General features: G+C 36.3%; 1 protein-coding gene across 1 annotated transcript in view; it reads left to right on the top strand.

Moving 5' to 3' along the window:
• FBXL4 (F-box and leucine rich repeat protein 4) overlaps window positions 1-16,417 on the top strand; it is a 119,417-nt gene that overhangs the window by 40,377 nt on the left and 62,623 nt on the right. Inside the window, exon 5 of the mRNA XM_044676573.1 lies at window positions 7,946-8,159. Coding sequence (XP_044532508.1) covers window positions 7,946-8,159 — 214 coding nt within the window. The remainder of the gene's footprint in view (window positions 1-7,945; window positions 8,160-16,417) is intronic.

Raw genomic sequence — 16,417 nt, 5'->3', positions numbered from 1 at the left:
ATTTCTCTACAAAGGAATACAGATAATTAGATCTCACTGAGGCCCTTAAAAAGGCAAATTTAAAAATTATAAGTTTTCTTTCTTTCCCCTCTGTATCTTATTTACCTTTTCAGGTTTCTCTCGATTTTTGTGGTTGGATATCAAACTTTCCATTTAGCCCCGGTCGTTTCTGTGCAATTACCTGGAATTCTTCAATTTTGTTGAATGCCCATACTTTCCCTTGGAAATATATAGTCAATTTTGATGGGTAGTTGATCCGTGGTTGCAGGCCCAGCTCTCTTGCCTTTCTGAATATTGTATTCCACGCCTTGCGGTCTTTTAGTGTTGAGGCTGCCAGATCCTGTGTGATCCTGATTGTTGCTCCTTGATATTTGAATTGTTTCTTTCTGGCTTCTTGTAAGATTTTTTCTTTTGCTTGGAAACTCTTGAATTTTGCAATGATGTTTCTTGGTGTTTTCCTTTCTTGATCGAATGCCGCAGGTGTTCTATGAATCCTTTCAATGTCTATATTGCCCTCTTGTTGTAGGACTTCAGGGCAATTTTGCTGAATTATTTCTGTTAGTATAGAGTCCAGGTTTTTATTAATTTCTGGTTTTTCTGGAAGACCAATTATTCTCAAATTGTCTCTTCTAGACCGGTTTTCTTGGTCTGTCACTCTCTCATTGAGATATTTCATGTTTCCTTCTATTTTTTCAGTCTTTTGGCTTTGTTTTATTTGTTCTTGTTGTCTTGAGAGATCATTAGTTTCTACTTGCTCAATTCTAGCCTTTAGGGATTGATTTTCGGCTATAATCTTTTGGTTTTCGGCCATAATCTTCTGGTAATCGGCCATAATCTTTTGGTTTTCGGCCATAATCTTCTTGTTTTCGGCCATAATCTTCTGGTATTCCTTTTCAATCTGGTCATTTCTTGTGTTCAATTTGCTTATCAGTTCATTTGGTTTCTGAGCCTCGCTTTCCAGTTGCAAGATTTTACCTTTTAAACTGTTATTTTCTTGCCAGATCTCTTCCATTTTCCTCAAAATCTCAGATTTGAACTCTTCCATAGCTTGTGAGGAGTTTTCCTTATTTGGGGAGGGTCTGGATGGTTGTTTGTTCTCCTCCTCTGTTTGCTCGGTTGTCTGGATTTTCTCTGTGTAAAAGCTGTCGAGTGTTAGAGACTTCTTTTTTTTGTTATTATTCTTTCTCTTCTGAATTTCCTGTAACTGATTAGCCATCATTAGCCCAGCAGCTTCTCAGGTTTATCCTCGCGCTCAGTGTCTGTCTGAGATCTATTGGCTCCTGAGGACTGAGTTCTAGTTTTTTCCAAGGTCAAGCCCCCTGGTGGATTCCCTTGCTTGATCCTCTGCTGGAGGTTTCTTTACAAGTCTCAGGGAGCTACTTCCACAGTCGTATACCCGTCTGCACTGGTTCCCCACTTAGGCTTTAGTTCCTGGCTGTGTCTGCCTCCACCCAAGCCTCTGCTCAGCCGGCACCCACGCCCCTGCTCAGCCGGCACTCTGCGTCCAGCGTCCACTCTCTGCTCTGGCGCGCGCGCTCAGATTTCGCGTGCGTTCTTGACTTAATGGGGTCCTAAGTCTTGCTGCTCTCAGGAACAGGTCCTGGAGCTGCCGATGACTCGATGGGTGCCCCAAACTTGCTCTATTTCTTTTTAGCTGGGTTCGGAGCTATAGGTGAGTGTGGAGGGGGTGGGGGTGGGGCGGTTGCTCAGCTCGCGATTGAGTGAGAGCCCTTTATAGCATGGAAATGTCTCGATTCCACGTACCTTCCACGCTGTGCCCTGTTGTGGGGTTCCTCCGTTCGTCTGGACTTGTTTTTATGTCCCCTTGAGGAGTTTTGTGTGTTTCGGTCAGGAGAGGTTAAGAGCTGCTTCTTACTCTGCCGCCATCTTAACCCGAAGCCTTCTATATTTTCTTTTAATTGTAATGAATAAAATTCTCTGAAGGGTGTATTTTTAGTTTAAAATATCAATTTATTAATCTGCTGCTCAAGAAAATCTCGTTAGCCAATGGACTACTTCACAGTCCAGATAGAAGGCCTATAATTTGAGCCAGGCAGCCACATTGGGAGGGAGGCCTGGAAGGAGGGAGGGAGGGAGGGAAGGAAGGAGGGAGAGAGAGAGATAAATACAGAGAGAGAGAGAGAGAGAGAGAGAGAGAGAGAGAGAGAGAGAGAGAGAGAGAGGGAGACAGAGCGCGGACAGGAGCTCATAGGCTTATGCATGAGCAAAATCAACATCTAGTCTAAGCTAAGAGAGAGAGAGAGAGAGAGAGACAGTATAGCCAGAAGATAGGAGCAAAAGAATCAGCAGCTAGACAAAAAAAGACTGACTTCCTTTCACATAAACCTATATATATATACACACACATATATATCCCTTCTGACATCATCACTCAGACCCTCCTCAGGATATCTCTGATTTGAGAACAGTTACCCAGAGAGTGACCTCAGAAACCTCAACTCTTCCCTCGTCACTTCATCACAGGAAGAGATAGGTCTCAGGAGAATGCTAAGATATCTTCTTCCTCCCTGCCATGAGCTGCAAATGTCACACTTCCTCCAAACATGGTGACTATTTAATTTATGTCGTTATCTAATCAAGCCCTAGATTAAAGATTATTAGGAAGCAGGAGACCCTGTCAGTTTTTATGTCTAAAGAAAAGAAGAGACCCAATCCAGTTTCATAGCTTGGGGATGTGGTGGTTTTGTAGTTTTTAAAATCAAACTATCCTTGGGCACCAAAGATGGAACTATTTCTCAAAAAAAATCCCAATTCTGATTTGTTGTGAGACAGTCTCCTCAATGAATCATTACACATATGATATCTATACATTTCAGGATTGTCTCATCAGGATACATAGGGGCCCAAAGGTATTATATATTTTATGGAGGGCCTAGCTATGTTTGGATGTTTCTTAACATGATGTTAAAATGATTGATGGAGACACTGACAGGAAGCCATTGGGGGTGCAAGGTTTTTAGAATAAAAATAAAATATCAACACACGGAGAGGACCAAAAGTGATAAGTGATTCAATCCCTGTGGTTCAGTTCATTATATCTAAGGGCTCATTCAGAGTCTCATGATGTAGCTCTCTGATTCCTGGGGACATCTTGTATTTCTGTCATATTCCTAAGCCATCTGGGATTATGCTGCTCCTTAGCATTTTCTCTAGCAGATCTACTTTTCCCAGTCTAGGTCACTGATAACATCTTTCCCTAAAATTGCTTAAAAATAGATCTTATGTTCAAGATCTTTGCATTTTTTCTTCTTGAGACACTTGGTAATTTCATTCTTTTTTCCTTCCTTTATTTTCTCCAGTTGCTCACTTTCAGACTCTCCCCTCTGGTGGTAGTTTTCTTGGGGAATAGATGTTACAGTGTAATTCACAGCTATCCAGCCTAAATGTCTGCTCCAAGTAACATTTGGGAGGACAATATTGGATCCATCAGGATGCTGAGCTCTTTTCTTCTAGACTTAGTAGAATATCATGCAACTCTCCCTTGCCTGCACTATCTTGAATCTAGTGTCATTCCATGTCCTCTGTTCCTCAGTTCTCTGGCTAGGCATCAGCAGTTCAGTTGATGGTAAAGGCTTGATTTCTGTATTTTGGGTCTCCAATGCTCTGGGGAAATGTGGGTATGGGTTATGGTTTCAAACTCTATTTGAAGCCCAAGCATATGCTCTACCTCTTTCCCTCTGTTTCTCAGCTCTCCTGCAGAGACCCTTTGTGGCATCTGGAATAGCGTTGTCTGTCTGTCATGGTCCCAGCAAACTTCTGCAGCCCAGAGCCTGACCTCTTTGGCACTGACAAGAAGGAAGAGGGACTGGGGTGTGAGGTTAGATTTTGTTGTGAGTCTGTGTATTGGGTTGGGTCTTTGGGTTTTGTTTGTAAGCCCATGCATCAGATTGTTGGGTCAAAAGTGTGGCTTTGCTGCTGTAGGTGCCAATTTATTAGTTTTTTAAATACTTGGATTCCAGGTGTTTTAGACCATGGAAATAACTGGATTTGCTTTATTTTTGACACAAAATTTCCATTTTAAAGGAATTGGAGAGGTAGAGGAGAGCAGAGAAAATGTTTAGGTCCACATCTTGTTGGTCATATGACCTGGAAGGCTTGGTCACTTTCTTGATGTAGTTCCAAATTCTTTGCATAATGACTGGGTCAGTTCACAGCTCCAAAAACAACACATCAATGTTGCTTGGCTTTTCATAACCCCTCCAACATTATCTAGGCCCACTTTTTTTTTTCCATTTTTACTAATTGTCTGGTATGGAGTGAAAACTCAGTTGTTTTGATTTGCATTTCTCTTATTTTTGATGACTCAAGGTATTTTTCATAGGATTGATTAGTAATTTGAAATTCTTCTTTGCTCATTTTCTTTGACCTTTTTTTTTTATTAGAGAGTGGCATTTAGTCTAAATTTTAAAGACTGGACTTTACTCAGTCATATTACATATAGTACAGGGGTTTATATTTTGATTTTACTTGCTCTTAGTGAATTTTCTAGATCTTCAATATGGAGCTATTAGATTATTAGCAACCGATGTCTGATAGTCTTATTGTACTTGAGAGACAGTGTGGGATAATGAAAAGAGGACAGGAAAACTTGGGCATCAAGTCCAGTTTGTGTCTCTGGCTGGGTAAGTCTCTTCACTTCTTAGTGCTCTAGGCAGCTGTCCAAGACTATAAGTTACAGAGAAGGTGATGATTTGCATTGGTAGATGGTGTTTCTTCACTGTTGCAGTAAGTTTCTGTCCCGTCACTAGCCCTGTTTTATGTAAATGCAAGTGGCTAACTGCAACAGATAGAATTCTTTTGATTGTAGGAATTGAATTCAATATCATTCATTGCCAATTACTAAATCATATACTTTTTCTCCTGCATTAAAAAAAAAGAAAGTGGCATTATGGAGTTAAAAACCAGTATGATATATGTATTTTAAAAAGTTATTATGTATAGTCATTTTAAAATAATATAGAAAGTAAGTTATGAATTATATTTTATAAAGTCAGTTGATATCTCTTTAGAAATATCTCAAGTAACTAGAATTAATTACTTCAGGCACAGGCTAGGAGGAGATACTTAGTCTAATTAACTTTCAATATTGGAGGATAGTTAATTTGACATATATACTTCCATTGTCTGAAATAGAATGTTAATAAGAATAGTTTCATCATACTAGCAGTGAATAACACAGCTGATAGAAGTTACTTATATAAATTTGAGACACTCCCTTTCCAGCAAATAATTCTTTGATTCTGATTCTATTAAAATGCTTACTTATACATTATTAACTTATAAGTGTTGTACATTACCTTTTTTTTAAAATTCATACCCCATCTCATTAAAAATATTATAAAGACAAGATTAAATCAGCTGGTTAGTGGGTCATTGTTGGCTCATCTCTCTTGTCTTTTGAGTCATAGCTAAGAATATCCAGCCTACTTGATGTTTTTCATACTTCTGAAACTCAAGTTATATGTAGATTGTTTAAGCATAGAGGAAATACAGAAGACCACTGGGATCTAAAAAGGATGTGAAAAAAAGGTTTTATAAAAACATTCAGAAACCACAGCATCCCAATTTCATTACTGTAAAACATAGTTTTGGCTAATTAATGTCCTATCAATGAAATAATAGTCATTCTCCTTATTTCCTTTTACTATTTCTATTTTTATATTTCAAGTTATTTTGCCTATTTTATCTCATTAAGATTTGTAAATTATGAAATTCTCATTACAAATATTGCCAAATTTTCTTTTGATGGTGACTGATTGAACAAGTTAATAATGACATATTTAGATGTGCAATATATAGAATATATGTATGTACATATATGAATATGTAGATATAATCTGTCAACTTAGACATAAATATACAAATATATGACTTGAGAATTATAGCAAGATAAGTTAGGTTGGGAGAAATCAAAGAACTTTGTGTGAAACAGAAAAACTGCCCCACTGTGTATTTCTAAGCCTGAAATTGAGGACCTAATAATAAAAGTTTAGTATTTGACTATTATCGCTAAATCTCATTTTGAATCTTCAAAATTCTTGACGAGGACTAGGGGTAAAAATTTATTCAAATTATTGAAACCAAAAGGGCTCTAGCTTTTATAACTTGCCAATGTAACCTTGATCTCATGCCAAGAATACTTGAGCAGACAGCAAGCTGGATGAGAAAGAGAAGAAATGTCATTCTCTCAGTCAATTTTGGTTCCTGTTCTCCGTTATTTCCAGCTAATAGTTAAATTTGCGTTGGTCACCTACTTTTAAAGCTTGTCTCTGGTGCAAATCATTCAGCTTGTTGTACATATCCACAATGTTAGATGAGAGAACAGAAAAAGAGTTAAGATGGCCTGTCTATCATGCTTGCTCACAATGTCACAGTGTCAAAGCTATAGCCACAGCCTCAATCTTCACATTTCCATTTTTGTTCTTAATCCACTACACCATGCAATTTTTGGGGGAAAAAATAAGATTCTGTTTTTCAGATGCTGATTACAAAACAGTTGAAGAGAATATCTGAGAGACAATTTATAAAGATTGCTCATTTGTTTCACCTCATTAAAACCTGAGTTGAAACTCACCTTTATCAAAACACAAAATTATATGGATGTCATTTCTAATTTTTTGCTTAAGCACCTCTGGGTGAAGTCAGAAATGGGATGTGGTTATAATCAGAAAATGCCACAGAAGTTCTGTCAGCCTCTTCTTCATTGTGAATGAGATATTGAAGAAATTACCAGATGTTTAGGGTAGGGTTTTTCAGTTTTTGAGAGTTATCTGGGACACTAAGGATTATGTGCCTTACTCAGGATCACATATCCTGTAGCAAAATTTGAACTCATCTCTACCTGATTCCAAGGCCAGTTTTTTTCTGTTATCACACGCTGCTTCTGAAGTACCAATGCTAGTAATTATTCTGTTTATTTTAAATTCCATCTAACAATCGTGTGCCCTATTCAGGGACTCTACTTAGTTAGAGGATGTTTTTAAAATCAGCTGGTCAGCTTTCTTTCCAGAATGTATAAAAATGATGCTAGTAGGTAGAAGAAAACTTGACATGGTTATTAACTTAGCTTATCATTTAAAATAATTAATTTGCTCAGGAGAAAGGATTCCTTAGGTTTGGGATTCTCAGGACCGAGTCACTTCTAGAATTTCAGGATATTATAGTAGCTACCTGTTGTAGGTAGAAATGACTTTTTCCCATCTGCATCTGATTTTGAAATTTTAATTGTTTTTCTGATATGGATCTCATCACAATCCTTTGTTGACCTATAGGTTGGATTATTTCAATATGTAATGTGAGAGGCTACTCCTCAAGAACACGTAGTAATTTCAGTGGATACAAAATACAGTGGCTTAGCAGCTAATAATACCAGCTTCAGGGAATACTTAACAACTGTCTACTTCAGCCAACCCAGAAGTTTATGAAGGTAGAAAGAAGGAAGGTAGTAAAGTTTTTCTTATTTGATTTGTAGTATTTTAATTGAATTCTACATTTTTGTGTAGTATTTATTACATGATATCCTTGATTGAGTAGGCACTTATGAAAACGTTTTTTCCAGGTTTCCAGAAAATCTGGAAAGGAAAGAAATTTATTTAGCTAAGTTGTGCTTACAAGCTAAAATGTGAATGTCACATAAGTAGGAGAAAAAGTATCCTTTGCTCTGTTAATTTCCTGCTATGTTCACTGAGTTTTTCAGTGAAGTGTAGCCACTTAATTTATTTTCTCAGGTTAATTTATTTTAGTTTAACCAGGCATATTTTTAGTATGCAGATGAATATAAGAGAATTTAAGTGTTCCAAGTTATAAATTTGCCATAATAAAAATGCATACTTGTAACAGCATCTGTTTAGAATTGACAGTATTCCAAAGCCCTGCAAAAAATTGAATTAATTTTTTCAATTCACATGAAAAATATTTTTCACAGGTTCCTGAAAGTTTGTGGATCTGAATTAGTACGCCTTGAATTGGCTTGCGGCCACTTCCTCAATGAAACTTGTTTGGAGGTTATTTCTGAGATGTGTCCAAATCTTCAGGAATTAAATCTCTCCTCCTGTGATAAGTTATCACCCCAGGCTTTCAACCACATTGCCAAATTGTGTGGCCTTAAGCGACTTGTTCTTTATCGAACAAAAGTAGAGGTAAGAATTATTCATTTACTTTTATCACCTTAGGATGACTACATTACAACCTTACCTTGCCTAATGTTTGTTAGTTCCATGACTAGATAATGTTTCAGGGGAAGGTTAATTCTGTAGTAATAATGTTACAAATGAAAGCTATATTATTAAGGTAGGGTTTGGTGGATACCTGGATGGAGTTACTGTGGCAGCTGTTGTGACAGAGGGAAAGGGACAAGATGAGACTTGAGCCTAAGTGCTCTGGTTCTGGGGACCAGAGCTGAATCGATTTTAGTGGCTGCAGTGTCCCTATGCAGAGGGATGTGCTTGGGTATAGTGCTAAATAAAATGGAGCCATGCTGGAGCAGGATATTTAGTGAATTTCAGCTATGAGAACAAATAAAGTACAAAAGAATTAGGAGAAATTAGAAAGGGGGATGGAGAACCAAGTGGTGGGATGAGGGAAGGGTGTCTGGTGACAACACGAACAAAATCTTCAATAGCTTAGTTTTATAGTGTTTAAGGTAGGGAGTTGGTTTTGATGTATTAATTGTATTACAAACTTTCCTTGGTTTGAGCAACTAGATGTGACATGTAATTAGTTGACCGTTTGTTTTACTAACATGATTCTCATTTAAAAAATTATAAATAAATTAAAATTTTTTGTGCTCTAAATATTATAAAAATCAGTCATAATCTTGTCATATTTATATTCCATGGTATGGGAATGAGAAAGTATAGGGTGATGAAATGGGCCATGGGCTTAGGGGAAGGAGAGTATCAAGTATACTTGATAAAAACAAAAATTTTAATTTTTTAAAAATTCTGAACCTAATAGATATCAACTAAAATGAGTTCTCTATAGATAGTAAAGCATAAAGAGAAGATTGTACATGAAAATTAGTATTATGTACAGCTTGCTTTCTTTTAAAATATATAATAAATTCAACATGTAACTTTCAAAGCTGTCCTTCCTTCTGGCCTTCCTTCTGTTCTCTTCTATGCATTTCAAAAACATCTCAGTGACTCTCTTTTATTCTTTTATTTTTCTTTCTCTTTTTGGACAATCCCCTCCCTGCCTCCTTTCTTCTTTCCCATTACCTTCCCCCAAATTGAGAAAAGGAAAAAAAAACTTTGTAATAAATATGCATAATCAAGCCAAAAATGTCCATATTGGTCATGTCTGAAAATACGTCTTATTTTGCATTTTGACTATCTCTATCAGTAGGTAGGCAGCATGTTTTCTCATCAGTTCTCAGAAATTATGATTGGTAGTTGCAGATAAGAGTTCCTAAATCTTTCAAAGCTGTTTGTCTATTGATATCACTGTTGTATAAAATTTTCTCTTTGTTCTGCTACCTTCATTCTGCATCAATTCATACAAATTTTCCCAAATTTCTTTGAAACTGTCCCTTTCATCATTTATAAATGTACAATAATATTTCATTATATTCATATACGTTAATTTATTCAGACATTCCCAAATTCATGGGTACCATTTGAACTTCCAATTCTTTACTATAACAAAAAAGATCCTCTATAAATATTTTTTTTACATATGATTCATTTTCTTCAGTCTTCGATCTTGTTATGGTATAGGCCTAACAATGGTATTACTGAGTCACAAGGTATATATATTTTAATGACATTTGGGAAATTTACATTTTTTTCAGTAAAGTTGGACCAGGTAACAGATCCACCAATAACAGTGCATTAAAACTTGTTTTCTCTCAGTTCTTCCAACACTTGTCATTTTATTTGTTTTTTTTTTTTGCCAGCTTTACCAATCGGAGTATCAAAAAATCAAACCTCAGAGTTGTTTTCATTTTTATTTCTCTAATTTTTAATTATTTGGAGCAGTTGTTTATGCTTATTGATAGCCTGAATATTTTCCTTTGAAAATTGCTTATTATATTTTACTATATTTAAATATTAGAGAATGACTTTTATTCTTACAAATTTGAATGTTCTTATATATCTTAGGTCTGAGACTTTTAATCAGGAGAACTTCTTTATCAAAGAGATTATCAGAGAGAGAATTCAGAGGTTTTTTTTACAATTACTTATTTCCCTTCTAATTTTTAACTGCATTGGTTTTGTTTCTTTTAAGAACAATAACAACACCAACAACTTGGAAATTGACGCTATCCAGGACTGATCTTTGTGAAAGAATTTTTATGTTACCATAGTTTAAGGAACACCAGTTTCTTACTCAAAAAAATCACACACAAGTATATTCTGTGATTGCTAAGTTCAAAGCAATAAAATAGTAAGAATACACAGGTGAAAAATTAAATACTCCTTTCCCTCACAGAGCTTATATTTTACAATATAGAGACAAATAAATTGTTGAGCTTAAGATATCAACAGATCATCTAGGGTTAGGTGTCCAGCAAGCAGTTAGAGATGGCTGGAATTTAGGAGAACAATTAAAGCGAATCATGATATAATAATGATTAGAGATTTTAGCTGTCCAAACATTTATGGATCTTTTTCTATGACTAAAGGATAACAGTTGATAATATCTTACCTTTTTGACGATTTCATTCTTTAAAAACTGAAGGAACCTTTCAAATGGGCAGCTTATATTCTAGACCTGACTCATGCTCAAGGGAGTGGAAACGAAGAAAACCTTGTTGGGGAAATGACTAATCCAGCTTAGAATTTGTGAAAGGAGAGAGTAAATCCAGGCACAATCTGGTTTGCCCCCTAAATTTTTGGGAGAGCTGACTTCAGAACATTCAGAGAAAGGAATAATAGGATCCTGTAACTTAAAATTCTACAGTGTAATGTTAGCCCAGGAAGGACAGAAAACTGCGTATCAAAATTCTTCACACACAAAGAAAAACAGTTTCACTAACTAGTTTATAGATAATAAATTATCAAAAGTAAATACAAAAGTATGGCTTTGCCCTTCAGGAATCTTGTCAGCAGTGTTACAACTCAGGATGAGCTGAGTTTGAGGGAAATTAGGAAAACTAAGAATATCAAGCTTTTTAGAGCTACATTTGGGGAAATGAGGAGAATGAAACAAGGAATATGATTGCTGTTCGGGGCTGATAAGACGATGGTAGGCTTTCACCATATGGCTCCAAACTATCTTTCCATATGATTATACTTGCCATACTTCCCTCACAAATTCTACCTTCTAGCCAAGCTGATCTGTTTGATCTTCTCTGTATATATTTCCCCTACCATCTCTGGACTTTTATCCCAATGCCTGGAATTCTTTCCTTTCTCATCCCTATTTTTGGAATCCTAATCTTTTTCTAGGCTTATGAACAAATACCAGCTTCTACAAGAGATACTTCCCCAGTTTCTTTTGTTTTGTATATGTTTTGTATTTTTCTGTATGTATGTTATTTCACCTCAGTAAAATGCAAACTCCTTGAGGGAAGATACTATTTTATTTTTGCCTTCTTGTTCCCCACTCCTTAGCATAATATAAATACTTATTAAATTACATAGAATTAAATTAAACTAAATTGAATGACCAACATTGGAGAATTGAGGATGAAATTAAAATGGCTGATAGGGAGTTGATTCTTAAGATAAGCTAGGAGATACAGATATAGGAGTCTTGACTACTTTTGAAGAATTGCCTCTAGACCCAAATGAATTACCTCCTTGAATGCTAAAAGAATTAGTAGGTGTAAATGACAATTTGAAGTCAATGATATATGAAGAGTCATGGAGAATGAGAAAGATACTGCAGAATTGGAGGAGGGTCTGTATTTTGGCCTCCAAAAATAGGCAGAGAGTAGATTTCAGCAAAACATAGATCAGCTATACTCCAAAGAGATCAAAGAAAGGAAAAGAATTGCTGTGTTCACAGATATTTATAGCAGTTTTTGTGATAGTAAAAACTGGAAGCTAATGAGAAGCCCGTCAGTTAGAGAGTAGCTGACAAATTAAGGCATATGAATATAAAGGATTGTTTTGTGCCCTTAAATATTGAAAGGGTCAGTTTTATTGCAAACTGGGAAGACATATAAACTGATAGAGAATTAAGTTGCAGAACTTGGAGATCAATTTATACAACAAAAATGACAATATAAAGACAAAATAACTTTGAAAGACTTAAGGACTCTGATAAAAGGAATGACTAGTCATGGTTCTAGAGGACAGATGAGGAAACATGCTATCCACCTTCTAATAGAGAGGATTCAAGAGACAGAACAAGATATGTGTTTTCAGATATAACCATTATGGGAAATGGTTTTCCTGATTGTGCATATTTGTCATAAAAGTTTTGGTTTTCTTTTTGTTCTTAATGGGGGGGGGTGAGATGGAGAAAGAGAGAGTAGTGAAAGATACAGTTGTCAAATCAAAACAAAGAGTGTCACTGAAGCATTTGTTCAAAATGCTCTAAAAAATAAGAGGGAAGACCAGAAGAAAATACAGGTAAGCAGGGCTGCTTTGAAAGTCGTATATTGAATTTATTGTATGCTTTAAAATAAAAGAAAGCTGTATATTATAGAAATTTGCAGTTTCATGGACCGTCCTTTTTCTGTGCTATGAATATAGAGGAGCTTATTTAGTTGACATTTGTTAATGCTATAAAAAATTAAATGAATAAAACACATTCTATGCCAGGGATATTGATTTCAAAGTCATGGAAAAATTCTAAAATTGATTATTAAGGAACTGATTTGTGATAATTTAAAAAAGGAAGCAATGATCTCATAAAAAGCCAATCTAACATTATCAAGAACTCATTAATGCAATAAACTCATTTTCTTTTACCATATGGTTGGTAGACTGGCATTTTATATGAATGCTCTATATGTGGTTTACTTAGATTTTAACAGAGAATTAGACAAAAATTTTCACAAAAATTTTTATTGATAAGGTGCAAAATGCATTTTAAGGAATAGTTTAGTCAGATGAACTTGAAACCTACTGAATGACTGGAACATGAATCATAAATATTTTGGTATGAATTTGAAAGGCAGTGGAGTAGTCCAGGAACTTTGATTCTTTTCTCAAATTTGTATATGGTACAATATACCATATAGGAGGAATAATCAACAAGCAAAATGCCAAAGTAAGTGTTCATAAACAGCTGAGTAGGAATCAGGTCAAATAAAATTAAATTAAATAATTTAATATCTGCTTGACTCCAGGTAGAAGCGGGGCAGTTCCCTCAAAAAGCCTTGCTAGAAGTCTTCAAGCAAAGTTTGGATGATAGCTTAGCCTTGTTAGAAGAGATTCTTGTTTACATATAGGTTGTATCAGATGAAGTCTCTTCTGTTATGCTGAGTTTCAGGCAGCACAGTGTTAGGAATAAGGTAAGGGATTCATAATTTTTTCAGTCACTATTGTAGCTTTTGATGGTCAGGTTCTTTTCTTTCATTGTTTTCAGAGTTAGGTCTGTGAGTCTGTAAGTTTTTGGTGCTTCTAAAGTAGTGTGGCCACTGCTCTTGACCTGTGCTCTGGTTTTAACCTACATTAGAGATTTTATCATCACCAATAATAGTTCCAGGTTAACTTAGTTCTGCTCAAATTAGTAGTCTCAAAGCCGTTCCTGCTATTAGGAAGGGCCCTTGTTCCATGACAGCAGCAAGTGCTAGCATTCCTTATAACCCTAGAACTTTGACCAGGTCCTTTGCTTTTCTGTGGCTATCAGCACTTAGTGCATCTCTCTGCCATGAAACAGACCAAGGTTCTCACTCCCCTGTAGCAACACTCAAGTGTGCTAGCACTCTTCACCATCCCAGAATTAAGATGAGGGTCCCTGCTTCTCTGTAACTGAAGGCACTAGTGCACCTCAAGTGACTTGCCCAGGGTCACACAGCTAGGAAGTGTCTGAGTTCAGATGTGAACCTAGGACCTCCCATCTCTAGGCCTAGCTCTCAATCCATTGAGCCACTCAGATTCCCCCTATAATCTCCTTTTGACCAGTTGCCCAACCCCCTCACCATTTCTCGGGGGAGAGCTCCTGAATCTGTTATTGCTGCTGTCATAACTGTTTCCAAAGCCCCACAGTTAGTGTTGCTGATATGTGTGCTCTGGGCCAGTCCCAACTCTAGTTTCCTAAGTTGTTTTGGTATGGAAAAATGTTTTATCTTGTCCTTATTTTTAGTTCTACTACTCCAGAACCAATTTGAGACATTATTTTAAAATTGTTTGGAGGGGAATATTGGGAAGTTTCAACTGGGTTGCAGCCTCTGCTCCACCATCTTGGCATTTCTTAAGTGTATATAGTTATTTGCATGTTGTCTCCTCTATGTGAATGTGAGTTCCTTGAGAGAAGGTCACATATTAAGGGCTTGTCTATTTGTTCTATTGATAATAAACCTTCTGTTAGTAATGGTTTTGTAGCTCATGCATGATTTTTAAACAAAGAATCACAGAATCTCAGAATTGGGGGCATTATCAGAGGCCCAGTCTACTTTAAAGTGTTCTAATTATTTGAAGAATATCTAGTTTTGTCAAGCCTAAATCTCAATAACTTGTATTCATCGCACCTAATTCTATCCTCTGAAACTAAGCTGATCAAGTCTAATTAATTGTTTCATGTGACATACTTTTACACACACACATTCTCTCTCTCTCTTTCCCTCTTCCCTCCCTTCCCCTCCCCTCTCCTCTTCTCTCCTCTTCTCTCCTCTCCTTTCTTCCCCTCGAATCTCCTCCCCTCCCCTCCCCTCTTCTCTCTCCTTTAAGGTATAAGCTTGAGGCTAGAGACCACATCACTTTCTGGATACTTTGGTTTGTCAGTTTTCTTCTTAGTCTAATCCATTAGTCCGGTTGTGCTCTGATCAAGATGAGGTATAATGAGACTTTTCCTGGTCTTTTCCCTATTTCTGTACATCAGAAGTATCAAACATGCAAGCCAGGAAATTCTAGAAGCAGATTAAAATGTGATTAGAAAATATTTAACAAAATAAATAAAAATATAGCACAACATAGATAATGTTAATTTGTAGTTTTCTTTTTTAAAAATTTTCAAACATTTATTAATATTCATTTTTAACATGCTTACATGATTCATTCTCCTACTTTCCCCTTCACCCCCCCACACCCCCCCCTCCCATGGCCGATGTACATTTCCACTGGTTTTAACATGTGTCCTTGATCAAGACCTATTTCCAAATTGTTGGTAGTTGCATTGGTGTGGTAGTTTCGAGTCTACATCCCCAATCATGTCCTCCTCAGCCCATGTGTTCAAGCATTTGTTTTTCTTATATGTTTCCTATCCTGCAGTCCTTCCTCTGAATATGGGTAGCGTTCTTTACCATAAATCCCTCAGAGCTGTCCTGTGTCATTGCTTTCTGCTGGTACAGAAGGCCATTACATTCGATTTTACAACAGTATATCACTCTCTGTGTACAGTGTTCTTCTGGCTCTGCTCCTTTCGCTCTGCATCAGTTCCTGAAGGTCTTTCTAGTTCACTTGGAACTCCTCTAGTTTATTATTCCTTTTAGCACAATAGCATTCCATCACCAGCATATACCACAATTTGTTCAGCCATTCCCCAATTGAAGGACATACCCTCATTTTCCAGTTCTTTGCCACTACAAAAAGTGCAACTATAAATATTTTCGTATAAGTCTGTTTATCTATGGTCTCTTTGGGGTACAAACCCAACAATGGTATGGCTGGATCAAAGTGCAGGCATTCTTTTATAGCCCTTTGAGCATAGTTCCAAATTGCCAGCCAGAATGCTTGGATCAGTTCACAACTCCACCAGCAATGCATTAATGTCCCAATTTTGCCACATCCCCTCCAGCATTCATTATTCTCCCCTTCTTTCATTTTAGCCAATCTGCTAGGTGTGAGGGGATACCTCAGAGTTGTTTTGATTTGCATTTTTCTAATTATTAGAGATTTAGAACACTTTCTCATGTGCTTATTGATACTTTTGATTTCTTTACCTGAAAATTGCCTATTCATGTCTCTTGCCCATTTATCAGTTGGGGAATAGCTTGATTTTTTTATACAATTGCTTTTACTCCTTGTATATTTGAGTAATTAGACCCCTGTCAGAGTTTTTTGTTATAAAGATTTTCCCCCAATTTGTTGTTTCCCTTCTGGTTTTGACTACATTGTTTTTGTTTGCACAAAAGCTTTTTAGCTTAATATAATCAAAATCATTTAATTTACATTTTGTAATTTCTCTAACTCTTGCTTGGTTTTAAAATCTTTCCTTTCCCAAAGATCTGACAGGTATACTATTTTGTGTTCACTTAACTTATTTATAGTTTCCCTCTTTATATTCAAGTCATTCACCCATTCTGAATTTATCTTGGTGTAGGGTGTGAGATGTTGATCTA

This window comes from Gracilinanus agilis, chromosome 4 (assembly GCF_016433145.1).
Source record: "Gracilinanus agilis isolate LMUSP501 chromosome 4, AgileGrace, whole genome shotgun sequence".
NCBI lineage: Eukaryota > Metazoa > Chordata > Mammalia > Didelphimorphia > Didelphidae > Gracilinanus > Gracilinanus agilis.
This window is presented reverse-complemented; position numbering and strand designations above follow the sequence as displayed.